The 17371-nt window shown below is 34.1% G+C and overlaps 1 protein-coding gene across 1 annotated transcript in view; it reads right to left on the bottom strand.

Moving 5' to 3' along the window:
• LOC125054854 (mitogen-activated protein kinase 1) overlaps window positions 1-17371 on the bottom strand; it is a 65567-nt gene that overhangs the window by 25265 nt on the left and 22931 nt on the right. Inside the window, exons 2-4 of the mRNA XM_047656986.1 lie at window positions 9476-9602; window positions 7902-8012; window positions 6542-6676 (exon numbers count right to left, since the gene is read on the bottom strand). Of these exons, the coding sequence (XP_047512942.1) occupies window positions 6542-6676; window positions 7902-8012; window positions 9476-9602 (373 nt within the window). The remainder of the gene's footprint in view (window positions 1-6541; window positions 6677-7901; window positions 8013-9475; window positions 9603-17371) is intronic.

Here is a 17371-nt window from a genome sequence, read left to right as displayed (position 1 = left end):
CGTTTACATATGTTAGGGGTGAGTTTTCCAGGTATATTGGTCTTTCAGTATGGTTCGTCATGACGTTAGTTTTTGTTAGGTTGATTTCCAAGCCCACTTTACGACTTTCTTCGTGTAGAGCGTTAATCATTCCTTGTAGTTGGTTTGTATTTTCTGAGAGCAGGACTATATCGTCAGCAAATCTTAAATGACTCAAGTAACGTCCTTTTATATTTATGCCAACTTTTTCCCAAACTAGTTTACCAATGATGGCCTGTAGCACCGCTATGAAGATAGTTGGCGAGAGTGGGTCTCCCTGCCGTACACCTCTGCTTATTTGTATGGGTGGTCCTGTAGTCTCTAGCTTGACTCTGCTAGTACTGTTATCATAGATATTTTTTATGACTTTTATGTAGTCTAGTGGTACTTCTTGAGAGAGTAGCGTATCCCAAATTGATGAATGGAACAGAGAGTCAAACGCTTTTTGGTAATCGATAAAGGCAATATAGAGTGGTCTTTTGAACTCTTGGTATTTTTCTATCAACATCTCTAGCGAATGTATGTGATCCACTGTTGAAAAATTTCTTCTAAAGCCGGCCTGTTCTATAGGTTGGTATTTTTCTGTGCTTTCTTTTATCTTTTTCTCGATTATTGAGGAGAACAGTTTATATAGTGAAGGTAGTAGGCTTATCGGTCTGTAGTTATTTATGCTATTAGGGTCTCCTTTTTTATAAAGCAATATAATGTTAGACTCTGACCATTGCCGAGGTGTATTTGAGCTGTTCAGTATCTGGTTAAACAGTAGAGTTAGTGGTTTTGCTAGGAACTCGCATCCAGTTGTTATGATTTCGTTGGCAATACCGTCGGGGCCTGGGCTTTTCTCCGTTTTTAGTGTTTTAATCCCTTTAATCACTTCAGAATCTTCTATGCTTGTTCTCGTCTCTCCTCTATTTGTGTCTGGTAATTTATATCCATATTGGCTCGGTGTGCTGTATAGTTTCTTATAGAATGTTGTTGCTATTTTCAGTATATCTGATCTATTTTGGGTATTTTTTGTTTTATCTTTCAACTCTTCAATCCATAGTTTATGTGTTCTCAGTTCTTTGTATGCCTTCTTGACGCTGTTTGAAATATTAAGGTGATTTTCGAAGGTTCTTGTGCGGTGCGCCTTGTAGTCTAAGTAGATACATTTACTAATGAGTTTGTAGAGTGCTTTTAGTTCGTTTTTCATGGCTCTTGATTTTGGTTTTGTCTTTTGTAATTCTTGTCTTCTATAAATTAAGGCCTTTGTGCGTGCTGATAGTATCTGGTTTTTCCCTTGATTTGTATTGGGTGAAACCTCGTAGGCTTTTTTTAGGCTGGTGTCTATTGCGTTTATAATATTATCGTAGTGATTTTGAACGGTGTCCTCGTCTCTCCAGTTCTTAAGTAAGTTTGTTATGCAACTATTCAGCGTTTGTTTGTAGGCTTGTATTTCTTCTTCGTTTTTTAATTTGGATCTGGAGCATTGGCCGAACATACACCGACTTTTTGTTATGGGAAGAATGTTAAGTGTCGCTCTCATAGGTCTGTGATCCGAGGGGTAAGTGATGTTTAAAGACTGTATGTTGGATATGTTTTTGTGTAGAGTTGTCAAGATATAGTCTATTTCGTTTTTTGTTTTGCCATTAGGAGATCTCCAAGTCCATCTTTGTTTACTATTTTTTTTGAAGAAGGTGTTCATGATAGACAGATTATTCTCGTGCGCAAAATCAATGAGTCTATCTCCTCTACAGTTTCTATCTCCGTAGCCGTGGTTGCCAGTAGCGGCTTCATTAGGATTGGTTTGTCCTATTTTGGCGTTAAAATCTCCCATGACTATGATATTGTTATCTGAGAGTTGTATAGCTTTGTCGACAGTACTGTAGAAAAATTCCGACTCCTCGTCGGTCGACGCCTCCGTTGGAGCGTAAACTTGAATGATACTTAATTTTAAGTTATTGATATTCATCCTTAGCAACGCTACTCTTTCTGATAGTCCTGTGAAGCTTATGATGTATCGTTTTAGATGTTTTTTGACAATAAATCCTACTCCATACAATCCTGGCGTTTCTCCAATGTAGTATAAAATAAACTCGTCGTGTTCTTCAATCTTGTTTCCAAGTTTTCTAGTTTCTGATAGACCAATAATATCAAACTTTATATTTTTCAAACACTCTGTTAATTCCAATAATCGTGAGTATGTCGACAAAGTTCTAACATTGAATGTTATTATGTATAGGGTATTATGATGACTGTTTTTTGTACTGTTTGTTTTTATTTTCTCTGGAGGGTTTTGGTCGTGATCTTCCTCGGTGACCGGCCGGCTTGGAAGATTAGTTGGGGGAGTGAGGTAGTTTTTTATTTTTTTGTTGTTATTGATAATGGTTTCAGTTGTTAGTTTTTTGGTCGTTCTGTATTGGTTTGTACGTTTTCTCTCCTTATAAAGTTGAGTAGATTTTGGTTATTTTTCTTCTTTGCAGTTGGCGCTGGAGATATGCTTAGTTGTTTAGGAGGCGACTCAGAATTATTTCTTTTCCTTTTTCCACCGCCGAAGTCCTTTACTATGAGATTATCTCCCCTAAGAAATGCAATCCTCCCATTCCTTCTTTCTTCTTTTAATTTTGGCAAAAGTTGTTTTCTTTTTTCTAAAGTTTCTTTTGTAAAGTCCTCTTCGATATATATAAAAGGAGGTAGATTTTTCTTATTCTTAATTATCTCATTTCTTTTCCAGCATGTAACAAATGAGACAAGAATAGGCCTGGGTTTATCACGTTGCCGTTGTTCTTTTCCGATTCTAAAAGCGTTGTTAATTTCGTTACTTTCTATTGTAACTATTTTACGTAGGGTGGATACGATGGTTTCTACTGTAGAGTTTTGGGTTTGGTCTTCTTTTAGTCCATATACTATAAGGTTATTCCGTTTTTCGTATTCTTCTAGATGTTTAACTTTGTTTTCTAACTTATCTACTTGAGTTTTCAGCAAACTGTTTTCATCTATCAATATCTGCAATTTTTCTTCTAGCATTTCAGTGATATTTTTGGTTACTGTTATTGTAATGTCTTTGGTTTGTGTTGCCATTTCCTCTTTTATCTTACTCAAAAATTCCTTCATATCAATTTCCATTTTATTTTGTATTCTTCAGTTCCAATTTTTATTATAATTTTATTTAGGAATATTGTATAAAAACAATGAAAAAATAAAAAAAATAAAAATATAAATTTAGGACTAAGACGGATTGGAACCCCGACTTCGGAGTGCATGTAACCACTACGTGTCTCTCCGAGCCACGCGTCGTTAGAAATATCAATTGAAATTAATGTTCATATGACTTCGTAAGTCGCGCTAAGTTAAAGCTGACTCACAGTTGTTTACTGCGTGCACTTTGTTCACGAATAATAAAATTATTTCATCACATTGATTGACGTTAATTTATACAAAACCTTAATATCCAACACTAACCCTATGCTATATTCTAACAATATTTATTTGTTATGATACAAGTATAAAGATACGAAGATGTACATAGTTAGTTAATGTTTTTATATTATACTATAATTAACTTATGTCCTAAATTAACTAAATTAATTAAATCTAATGTCCAATCTCCTATTATTTCGGCGATGTTAAACTTTGTAAAATAAATTGCACAGCAGTTATTTTGTTTTCACTAACAGTTAATTATATTCTGATAATTTTTAAAAAGTTTATTGCATAAATGTTATCCTCAGGTAGTTTGCTGTCCTCCGATGATAATGTCCACTTCTTTTCCTTGTACGATTTTAGTGATTGGTATTGGTAGCGCCCTCTATTGTCTGACCTCTGAAGTACTTATAATACTTGACCGTCGATCGATCGAGACGATCAAAGTGGACTTTGTTGTTATGGTACAGGCACTCTATACTAGATGGCGTTATCGACTATGCGCTATTGTTATCTTTTTGCATTCTCATTTAGCAAAAATAGGTTATATTTTTATTGATTTTGTTGTAAAAGTTCACAAATCTATAATTGATCGACACTTTAAATTTTCAGTAACTAATTTTGATAAAACCACTGTTATTTCGCTTCGACTGGGTGTCTCTTTTGATAGCACTTCGACTACTTTTTGATATTGCACTTTTTCACAATTTAGCACTGAGTCACTGAATAAAAAGCTTTGCCCACACTGTATGTTAATAGATGATTGATTATTTTCCACTTTTTGGTCTATACACTGGGTTAGGGTACACAATTATTTTTTAATGTTTCGATAAATACGGAGCTGATGTTGACAGCGGCATATGCCTACTCTAAGAGGGTTATTCGAATAAAATAAGATAGTCGAGGCCCAAAAAATAATGTAGGGGAGTAAGACAGGGCGGCCCTTTATCGCCAACGCTATTTATTATGGTTCTTCAAAATATAATGAAACATTTGTAAAAAAGGTTTAAATGTTAGCCACAATGACATGCCCAACTTAAGACTTGCTGATGATACTGTGTTCGAAATCGGCATCACAGCTACAGAAAATAATCTATGACCTTGGCAATGTTCGTAATGATATAGGCATAATACAGACAAAACAAAAAATGTGACAAATCATGTAGAAAAACCGATAGAAGATAAAAGTCAGATTTTGGATTATGTACAATAATATCTAGGCAAAGAAATTTCATGTATAATCTCAAAGCATTAATAATAATAATAATAATAGCCTTTATTTCCAAAACTTAACTATAATAGATTAGAACTTTCATTGATTTTGAATTGAAAAATTTACTTTTAACATTACGTAAAATACACTTTAACATTTAGGAATAATCGTGACCGGCGGTGATGTCATCCGCCCAGCGCCGGCGCGGGCGCCCCTGTGGCCGGCGCGCGTCGCGCGGGTACCAGTGCAGCATTATCTCACTCCATCGGTTGTCGCACTTTCTTGCTGTGTGCCCCGCCCAACGCGATTTCAGGCGGCACACCATTTTAGCTGCATCTATTATTTTTGTTTTCTTTCGTACTGTTGTACATTGAATTCTGTTTCTAAGATTCAAGCCTAACATGCTCCTTTCGGCTGATCGTTGAAATGTTTGGATTTTCTTTATTATTTCAGCTGTGATAGGCCACGATTGGCAGCCGTACAGTAGTGTAGGTGTCACAACAGAGATCTCAAAGCATTGCGACGAAGTAAATAAGCGCGTGAAATTAATGTAAAAAGAAAGTCTTAGCTACCTGACTGCTACTATGTGTATCTTATGGGAACCAAACTGGGAGTTGTAATTGGATTGGACTAGGATTTAAATAGTACAAAAATAGGAACGTGTCAAAAAGCTATAGAACATAGTATACTTAATTTAGGATTTATAGAAAAGAAACGCCAAACGAAGAAAAAAAATACACAATTCGACGCAACGATGCCACTTGGACTTGGAAGAAAGAAAGGGAAAAATGGAGTGGTCTGGAGGAGGCATTTACTCATGAAGAGGTCCTTTCAACTAAGGATAAAGTCCAGCCAAAGAATGAAGCTCTTTAATTTTCACTAGCCACATTTTCTTCGAATTTTTAAGTATTATAGTTGTAAAGGAAGAAATAGACTTTTTATTTACTTTTTTTAGTAGTTTTGTAGTAGCTCGTAACAATACTAATCTGAGACTACTGTATTTATTAGTGGGAAAGTAGCTAGAATCTAGCTGTCAATCTACTTATTAAAACGCCAACTAAATTAAATATTTTCTGGCCGTAGAGCAATACAACCATCGTGTGGCAAGCCTAAACTATTTACATAGATTTTCATAAAAATATTGCGAATATTATGCATCGTTAAAACATCTCTCGTTAGGGCGCGAGGTTAAGTGGAGTCGTCAACGATTCGCTATCGTTATTTTCGAATTGAATTACAGAATGTCTACGCTTAAATTGAAGCTTATTTTTCAAATTTAATCGTAATATTTGAATTATAACGTAATACCTCAAAGTAATGAAGTTCCACGTTTAGTTATTAATTTATTACAAAACCAATTGTTTCTATGGACAAGAACTTGCACCCTTCAGTGAGTTAAAATCACCAACGAGTTTGCATTTTTACTAGGATGCAAGGAATTTTTAGTCTATGATATTATTAAATTTTATTATCTGTGGCCGCACTCGCGTTGCCCACGATGTTTTCTTTTCAACTACTTCTTTACCATATAAATATGTACGTATGTGTAGCTACTACATAAACATAGAGTCAATAAATATATTTCGCCTAGATCCCTTCTGGTTAATTTATTATTAAATAAATAATAAGATTGGGTGAGCATATAATTCAACCACTTTATGTATATTAACTGAATAATTGAATACTAATCTCTATCCCAATATACGCTAAGTGCGATAGGTTGGATTAATAAAATATTAGAAGCGACGACTATTTCAAAACATAACACGCACCAAGGTGATTTATTGGCAAAGCACTCTTTGTTTATTTATTATAAGCAATTAAAAAAAACATCATTTAAATAATCGTCAAATTTATAAAAAGCTTTATTGATGAGTTTTATATATTAACAAATACCGCTAGGCATACCTTTAAATCACATGTCGTATTAAGCAAGAGGTTGGAAGGCTTAAGATCCCTGTGCAGCACGTTCGCCGAGTGTATATACTTCAACCCTCGCAGTATTTGGTACAGGAAGTAACAGATGTGGTCGTTGCTTAGTTTCTGAAACAACACTTGTCTGTCATAATTGTGTTAGATAAGTCTCTCGGGTAAGTTCATACTTTAAACTATTAATATATTTTTCATTTAAACCAGCAGTGTTGGGCTAGTGGCTTGGGCGAGCGTTCGAATCTGCGCTAATAGATTTTTCGTTCAGTGCGTCGGACACTCGCTCGACGGTGAAGGCATTAGACCTAAAATCGATGGCGAGTGTCAGGCACTTATTTGTATAATAAGTAAGAACCAGAGTTCGTAGCGTTAATTGTTTTATTTATTTAATAACTAGCTGACCTGGCTAACTTCGTTCCGCCCTACAAGCTTATATTGTATCGTTGTTACTTTAATTTAACATATTTTAGGATTTCATTAATGTTAAGTATTACATTAATACAACTTTTTTGCAAATACAGAAATGTTTTTTAAGAATGGCAGTTTTACACATTGTCATTAGGCATCTTCGCTCTAGCGTCAATATGGCGATACTGCATGTTAAGCACTTTCTGATATCCAACATCTTTTGATCAGGATCAAAGCATGGTTATGCATCTCCTCATTCACCTCAAGATCGGAATTTCTTGAACTGACACGAATTCGACGTAAAATGATGCGTAGTTTTGTCAACAGATGGCACCATATGGTTTTTGCATTCGTAAAATTAATTAATTTATTTATTGTTATTCGATAACTTATCTGATATTTTATTGCTTATTCTGCTATTCGGGACGGAAACAAATCCAACAAATCAAAAGCCATGGCAATCGGTCCAGCCGTTCTCGAGTTATAAGTGTTGTAACAAACACGACTTTCTTTTATATATATAGATGCTTCTGCCATAGTCAATATAGCGTAGGCCGAAAAGACAATTACAATACATCATAATGAATCCAAAATTTGTTTTAAAATTCATACAAATTCCAATATAGAGGCGATCTTTCAACACATTTGCTGGCTTTTTTTTTAAATTCACACCAATTGAACTTGTCCCATGCTAAGCTGGTGAAGCATGTGTTATGGGGTACTAGGCAACGGATATACATACATATTATAGATAGATAGATAGACATATAAATACATCTTTAAACACCCAAGACCTAAGCACAACACCAAATGCTCATCACATCGATGTTCGTCTCAGCCGGGGATCGAACCCGGGACCCATGGATTCGCAGTCAGGGGTACTAACCACTAGACCAATGAGTCGTCTACATAGACATCAGTTTAATCTTACCTGTGTTTTTAATAATTTGTATAAATCCGTCTCCATTAAACACTGGACGATGTAAACGTCCTTCATTTGGTCAATTGTCTCTGCTCTTAGTATATCTCGAATATCGATTATCTGAAACAAATACATATTAACTAAATTAAATTTTTAATCAGATATGAGGCATCGCCCTTTTAATCTAGAATTCAGACGGGTCTTCGAAAAATTGATATTAATACTCCTTCAGGATTTACTGACGAATTAAATCTATACCCTTTATATTTGTATTATCTATTTGATTACAGCTTAGCACATAATAAGTATATAATAAGATACATAGGGAAAGCACAGATAGGAAGCTGTATAGCAACTTGAGCGTTGGACTATCACCTCTGAGGTTGTGGGTTCGAACCCCGGCTGTGCACGAATGTACTTTACTAATATCGTGATGGAACCGGCTTTTTAGACCCTAACAATTGACATCTGTCAGGCACAGAAGTTTCATCATCTATATCACGAAACAGGCACACGTTATGTTTTTTTATATAATAAAAGAGATTTCTATACTCATACAAATATTTGTATGACCCAATTTTCTAAAGGGAAATAAAAATTTCCGGCAAGGCCAAACAACAAACATCTTTGGAAATAAACAATGGAACTTTGTATTATTTTACTGGTATCGTAACCAATCTAATAAATCATGATATAAATAATATAATAATTGTTGTAATATTCTGTTATTTATGGTTTTGAGGCTATATTAAGTGTAGAGCTTTATTCTATCTTTCTATTATGAGACTAAAATATATATAGGTATATATCTCACTATCCGTGTCCTAATAAGATTAATAAAAAAGCTTATGATTGACAGTTGACTTTAATAGACCTAGTCATAATTTTTCTTTTTTCTTTGAAGCATGGGCAAGGCACATCCTACGGGTTAAAAGTGCTAACCGTGCCTGCAATTTAGAGTGCGTTGCTAACCGTTGAAGTATTAATACTTCTTAAACGAAGCAATTTATTGCTGTTATCAAACACTCCGTCGACTTATGTACATTATTTATTTTGCGTATATGTACGTAAAGAAAATTATTTTAGATTATTTATTATTACTGTTAGCTTTGTGGCTTAAGCGTGACTCTCAACCCCAAAGTAGTTTATACGAACCCTGTACTGTGCACCAATGTACCTCCTATTATTTCTCTGTAGGTAATTTACATTCGCTTGTACTGTGAAAGAAAATATCGTGAAGGAACCGAAATAGTTTAGACCCAAAACTGTGTGACGTATGCCAGACACAGAAAGCTGATAAGCTAATCTTTTAAGAAAAAAATATCAAGAAACAAAAATCTGGAGCCAAGTTGTATTACCACTGGTTTTATAAGTCAAATAGGCAATAGGTGATCAGCCTCCTGTGCCCGACACACGCCGTCGACTTTTTGGGTCTAATCCGATTTCCTCACGATGTTTTCCTTCACCGTTCGAGCGAATGTTAAATGCGCACATATAAAGTCCATTGATAAGAGTCGCACGCTGAAGCCACTAGGCCAACACTCCACTGGTTTCATAAGTTACTATTAGTTAAAAATACTAACGTTTTCATGTTTGAACCTAGTAAGAATTTTGATTTCTCTTAAAGTTCTTTGGCAGTAAGTCTGATGTTCGAATGGTGATATCTTCTTGATGGCCACCCTGGATTGTTTCACTGTGTCATATGCAGATCTGAAAAAAAGAGCCATCGTTAAAACATTATATTAAACTAGCGGTTCCGACAGACGTGGTCCTGTACACACGTCTGATAATGTAATATAAAATTTCAAAATCGGTCCAGCCGTTTAGGAATTTAATAACGAACACATACACAGAAGATTAATATATATATACCAGTTGTTTCTTTGCTGAATAGATAAGTAACCTAGATACCGACTGCAGCGCCATCTGCCGGGCTGATTTATGAATCTAAGCCATCCAGTGCGCCACCCAAACGCATACAAAAAAAATTATTCATTTCTGTTCAGCCGTTTAAGAGGAGTTCAGTGACATTCACATGTACAAAAGATTTATATATATAGAAAAAGAAATATATAGTAGACGTAAATACAAAGTTCTATTATACAGCAGTATGAGAATGAGAGCTAAATAAGAGAAGACTGAAAGAACGAAATTTATAGCCCAATTAATGCTTTTTTGGGTAGTATAGTGCAGTTGAAACCTTAATATTAGCTTTACAAAAACACGATTAAATGGGTGTCTATGGACTGCGCAAACTGCCCTTTTTGGTCGTCCCGCAAGCTCGTTTGCCCCCCTATTTTATAAAAAAAAACGACGAAAAGAAACAAAAGAGTAGTTAAAACGGTGCAATTATACTGATTTAGTTTGTTCGCGACTACGGCTACTGTAAAGAAATTCTAACGTTACGATATGTACATAAAGTTGATAATCGCGTTTATATATATATCAGTTGAAGAATCTTAACAAAAAACTGGTTGTAAGTCTCGCCTAAAATATATTACATATTATGGATTATAGGTGATTTATTTATAATAGCTTGCCAACGCTCGGCAGACTCATATATAGATACAAGAAAAATAAAATAAAATATTTAATGTGACAAGCACTTATAGGCAAACACGAAAAGATAAAAAAAATTAAACTAACAATTGCCTGGTTTATCTAGAGGGTACACGAACTTTAAATATAGTTGTAGTAGTAAAAAGTTGTGTCAATCAACCGGATTCTTTAAGAACTTAAATGAAAACGATATATCAAATCGTTTTCTACGATTCTCCAATGACAACATAAAGTGCGCTAGCCTGGTTTCGTCAATGGTCACTCTTTAATCAATGGATACAATCCAAAAACAATGAGGTAATAACAGACTTCAAAGTGTAGTAGCCATAATACTACCTAATCCAATTCTCAAAACTTGTAAATTTGTCACTTAGAAACGTTAACTTAAAACTGAAACTTGATAACTCCAAGTCGAGAAAACAAATACAATTGTGAAACGACTCTTGAAAACTATTGAACCATTGTTGCCACATAAATAAACTTGTATTCAACTGTTACACAGTGTAAACTCTTTATAACTAACATTTCTCTATAACGTTATAATAGTTACATTTCTTTGGTTTAACACAAAACCCATACATTGAATCTAGATGGCCAGTAAATGAAAAGCGTTGTGTTTAGAATAATTTACCTATTGATAGTAATAAAATTATTTATTTATTTATTTATAAAAGCTTGCCAACGCTCGGCACACTGATACATTGACAGAAGAAAAATAAAATACAGTTTTTAATGTGTCAAGCACTTACAGGCAAACATAGCATACAAGAAGTAATAAAATTAATTAAGCAAAACAATAATATAATTCAAAAAAACATTAAACGAAAATCGCTCTCAAATTCTGAGGTGAGCAACTATGGATGTCCAGATCCAGCTCGTTTAACAGAATGCTCAATCTGGACATCGGTGAATTTCGGCCAATACGCGTTCTCCGGAAAGGAGGTATATAAATTGAATGATGGGATGTCTGGGATATCTACTGGGTACACGAAATTTAAATTTTGTTAAAAAGTTGGGGCAATCTAGCTGATTAAATTAGAAATTATTGTAATTGGTATTTTTTTCCTATTCACTACCTATAACGAAATCTCTCTATAACGAAAGAACATGCTCGATCTCTTGAAATTCGTTATAAAGAGTTTCCACTGTATTTCTAATAATATCATACTAAATTTATGGATAAAGGATTTATGCTTGTTTGTATGTCAATATTATCCCCTCACTCTGTAACTTCCAACAGTAATCTACATTATGAGTTTTTGTTCCGCGCGCTCGCAAAGTTGCGTCATCAGTGCTACGGATATTGAGACTACCTCGAACTTACATACAAAAACGTCGCTTTTCGAAGATACAGGAGACCGATTTTTTGCTTAGAAAACCGTCCAGGTAAGTCTCAAGAGTACCCACGTACTATAAACTACTATACTATAGAGTTTATACTTATATGGAAGTAATAAATCTTCTCTTTATGTCCGGCTAGGATATGAGTCAATTGACGTCACACAATCATGTTTGAATAATACATATGAGACTTATTATAAGCCATTGCCTTATCCGAACTTATTACTTATTTTAATGTAATTAAAAAAAAACAAAAATTCGACGTGTTATTTTGTTTATAGGCATTTTATATATTTATACTAGCTGACCCGTCCAACGTTGATTTGCCATGTATATATATATTATTTCTAGGAAACATTTTTTAGTTCAATAAAAATAACTCCTTGGCCCCTCACCACCGGATTGACACCCCGGACATGACCCCAACCTCGGCTGCGCGCAGCGAGCAGACCTCATGTCTCCTCGTGTGCTGCAGCCTCCACCAAGGGCTAGAGAGCCCGCCCCAGTACCGCTCTGTATCAGCAGGACGCGCACAACGAAACACCACTCTAAGGGCATATGCCCCGAACGGGCCAAGCTCACCCCTCTCGACAGTGTGCAGCAATAATCACACTTGTGTTGTGCGATTTCTTCTGAGTCACGAACTCTGAAGTACATCAATTGATTTCTATGGGCGTAATAACGCTAGGAGAGGTAACCGGCATGTTTTAAAACCCAAAAACGACATGTGTCAGGCACATAGGTGGCCTTATGTCTATAAAAAGTAAAATGATCAAAGAAACGGATGAAATCTAATACCAAAGCCCATATAGCTCCACTGTATTGTTTGTCATTATCTAAAGAACAATGTAAGCAATTTAATTTTAATAATAATAAACAACACAAATTCTATCTATGGATATATATTTTATTGCTCCGATAGGATATATGCTGAACTAATGTATGCCCACTCTAAATAACTCTCAATGAGTCAAAAACTTTTAATCTAATAATCAGAAAATTTAAAAGCAAACAGATAACACCTGTTATCAATATTGACATCATTGTTAACGTCTTGACTCAGAACATTCAATTGCAATTACTTATAATTATACACTGTGTACGAGCCAAGGCTGTACATTTTGCTCACTAAGGCTTTCTTAGTTATAAGCGTGGCGATTTCCTAAATAGTCGGAGTTACGCCCCGAGAGTATAAGCAGATGCAGGCACTCTCTTCAACGGTAACATTGCATTCATTCGTTACATAGCAATTTACAGTTCAGTATTTATTTATTTATTCAGAAGATTCTGTATCTTCACATATAGTTTTATTTTTCATAAAACAAGAAGGTAAACATGCCGAATATTTTTAGTGTAAAACAAAAAAAAACAGAATTTAATTAGTTGACAATGAAAGGTTATTAATGCACTTCATTCATCATGGTTTTATTTCAACGCTTTTGTGTCAAAGCTTTCCTTGCTGTCCTCACACTCTCAGCGAACATATCAATGTCAATCTTTGAGTCATTAAATTTGTTCGCCGCTCTAACCATAAAGTTGCTCCGTCTATAACTTGTGTTAATTATCTGTTACATTATTTCGGTTATATGCTATTGGTTTATATAGAGGAAAAATAATATCCTCTATTATTTAAAGCACCCCGCACCCCCACACTGTCTAAAGAATATTTATTTTTATTAACATGAATTACGTAATTGAGCGTCACTATCAGAAATAAATATCTTTTATTGTTACTGTATATGTATAGATGCCGTTATTGTACAAGTAAGCTCTAACTATGAAAATACTAGTCTTCTGAAAATTTCTACTTATATTTTACGCTGGTTGCGCCTAGTTACCATCATCATGGGCGCATCAAGATCTTCATGACTCTGATGATGATGTTACAAAATAGCTTTTGTATGTGTCACTCAGTAATAACTATTATAAAACTAGTGTATACGGTTCTATTTACAAAACTTTCCTTTGTGTGACCCTGAGCAACCTTGCTCATAATAGATCTTTCCCTTTCTATAGTAATTCGTAGAACAATTTACAGCCTTAATTACCTTTAGTACATCCAAAGAAATATGGCAATTTCTATCTAATCTCAGTCTTACATTCGGCTTAACCGTCTTTTAATTTTATGTAATTGGATTTCAAGATAATCTGGACCGCGTTTGTTATAACAATGGGCGCCTAAGGCTTCACCGCCCCAAGACCGAAACATTAAATTACCTAACGACATTTTCATTACGCCCTAGATTTTAACGCAACGTCAGCGCTCCGAAAAACCGCTAAAAGAGCAATTTTGTCAAGTTTGAGTTTCTAGAGCATGAATTTCGCATTAATCTTGCCTGTTTGAATTCCAATCGTAATTCTATTTTAATTAGTGAAGTTCCTTAAACACGGAGCATGTTTTTTGTGTTTATTTCACCGATTGATACTTTAGACAGATTTTCAGTTTAAAATTGATGCTTTATGGAACATTCTATTGTTGGAAATAAATCTAGTACTGTGGCAGTACAAAAAAATAATAATCACATTTATTTATAAATATATATTATTTTATATATGAGTAACAATTTTAACGAAATGACTCTTTTACTTTCGTTAAAATGTCTTACTTCTTTAGGTATATGAAATTAAATGCCATTTAATTCTACAAATAAAGTGTATAGATGAAAATACACATTGATAATATCATTATTAGTAACTGTTTATTATTGCGCAATTATATAACCCTAAACAAAATAACATTAAAGTAAAAATCAAGAAATTAACAGATATACATTACAGATTATGGGATAAGTTTTTCCGATTCTATTTTTTTACCATTCCGGAGTTGTTAACTTGTGAAATGTGAGGTTGTTTATTTCTTTTATTGAAAACTTTATTTAAGACATCGTATTTAATAATATGATATGGCTTTTCTACAATTACCTATAGAATCAATCAATACTTTTTTAAATAATTAAAAAAATATTTTATTAGACCATATGTAAATTTTAAAGAAAAAACTTTTTAACCGGATTAAAGTTATGTATAATTATAAATTTACAATTAATTAACATAATTTTAAATTTAACCGACGTTTCGCGTGCTTGACAGCGTGCGTGGTCACGGTGACCAACTACATAACTTTAATATGGTAAAAAAGTTTTTTCTTTAAATGTGATAAGGTTATGTCAAATAAAAGACAATACTATGTAAATGTTATTTAAAATTAGTCTCTATATAGTCACGATTTGCTTTAATTATCACTATGACGACACCGCAAGATATCCATAGAATAATCCGATGAATAAAAATCAAAATTTCGAAAGTTTATAATTTTAGAGTCATAAATTATTACTCACCACTAAGTTAAACAACTTTCCCCACATATGTAAAAAACTAGGCAATAAATGTACGTCTTCTACTACCCACACAAAATCGTTGCATAAATATTCAATTTCTACTATGTACTACCATTAGCTTGATATTTCGTATTGATTATTTCTACAAATTTTAGAAAATTAGAATTTACCAAAGTAGTTTATTATCAGTATTTTATTCCAGTATATTAGCTATCTATTCTAAAATACATGACAACTATGGTGAACATAAATTTTACAAAAAAATAAAAAAAATACATTGACAATTTTAGTTTTTACTTATAGATAATTGTTTGCTTAACAATGTAGATTATATACCAGATAGGCCCTAAATTATTTTTATTAAATTGATCAGCCCACTACCAAATATATCAAGTGGAGGGTGGGAAGTTGGGGATGGTGTTGGTGGGAATCGCTGATTTGGTCAGCATTACCTAGAAAAAGCCAAATAAACCATATGCTGTGTTTTGTGGTGGAACACTAGTGTAAGCAGAACCCCGGCTTGTCCGAGTCATCCACCGTGGGACTTGCTGCAGCCACGCTTTCGCGTGCCCACTACCTAGCTAGAGCTGCAGTTGAGCTGAGGATGTAGGGCAAAAGGCGAACATTCTACGCCTTAAAACAGAATCCACTCTATAGGGAGGTAACCCGCATAAAACCGAGCTTGTCTGGAAGCTCTAAAGTGGCAGCCCCACTATCAGACTAGGGCACAGTGGGCTCCTGCTTGCTTGAAAAACCAACAATGATTCAAGAAACCGAAACAGTGATTTAGTCACTGTGGACGCCCTCTGCCCCCAACTAGGGGTCATAGGACATTAAGTCAAGTTAAGGCTACCGAACATATCAAACTAGGGATAGCTAGTGTTTATTCTGTTATATTCGCGAAGTATTCGAAATTGCTTTGACAAAAAGTAAATTATTTTCTATACACATTAATTAGTTTAAGGTTTTTACCATTCATTACAATTACGTGTCCTGACTCTTCATAATTGTCAATAAATCTTTGTACACTAATGTTTAATTGATGACTTGTAATTAACAATAATTACAAAACGAAATTTTTAATTATTCAAAGATCACTTAAAAGCACTTTATATTCCTCGGCAATCAACTAAAACAAAAACAAACCTTATTTCGTGAAGCTTAATTAATCACAAAGGCATCGTTAGAATACTTAATAAGGTAATTTCAACACAAAAGCGAATCATCATTTTCATGAAAAACATTTGTCAGTTAAACCCTTCGTATGCTCAATTAACTACATTTTTACTAATAAAATAATTTTTGTTTAGAAATCACATTAAATAAGAATTTGGATTAAATTTAACGGGAAAAAAGTTTAGTCCGGAATGTCTGGTTTTATTCTTTTCCTCGTGAAACACTCGTGAAAATTACTACAAAGATAATTTCATTAAGCATAATGAAGAATTACGTCCCATAATTACTTGTAGACTTTTCCCATGGGCAATTACTTTTGGCTGACTAAAAACACACCGGACGAGGCAGATACAGTGGGCGCGTTATAAAATAAATAAGTTAAGTAAATTAAACAGATTCCGTTGGGTTTTCTGATGTTTCTTTTAGTTTTTTTTATAGACGGGCAGGAGACACACCTGATGTTAACTGATACCGCCGCCCATGGACACTCAATACCAGAAGGCTCACGAGTGCGTTGCCGGTATTATAAGAATTTGTACGCTCGATATTATATGACCTCTACCGCAGCTAAACAAATAGTTTGTTAAGAGGTACTTCTGGAAACCAATCAAACAAGCTTTTCAGTAAACAGGACCTTGAAAAGAAATACAGTCGCTGGCTTCATTAACTTTCAATTGACTCCGCAAACAATCAGAGTCAAGTTTCACTCTCTAAATATGAATCGCATTTTATTTCATACTGTAATATAACTGCTTGGCTAAATTTGTTTTGAAAAGGGAAAATATATTTTTGAAACATATTGTGCCATTAGCTTTTAAGTCTTGAACGCTGAAATTACGGAAAATTCTCTCCCTTATTTATATAACCAAACAATAATTTTAGTAAGTATGCGGACTCACTGTTCAATGCTTTTAACGGGAAGGTGATTACATTTTTAAAGGCGAGGTGCCTTTACAGTCTGGGAGAGTATTTAGAAGTTTTGAAAACAATTATAAATAACTTAACTGTTTTTATTTAAAAAAAATATGTTTATTATAGAACATAAGATACAGGTATCACTTATTC

The sequence above is a fragment of the Pieris napi genome, chromosome 12, assembly GCF_905475465.1.
Source record: "Pieris napi chromosome 12, ilPieNapi1.2, whole genome shotgun sequence".
Lineage (NCBI taxonomy): Eukaryota > Metazoa > Arthropoda > Insecta > Lepidoptera > Pieridae > Pieris > Pieris napi.
Note: the sequence above shows the minus strand (reverse complement) of the source record. Positions and strands in the feature narration are given on the sequence as shown.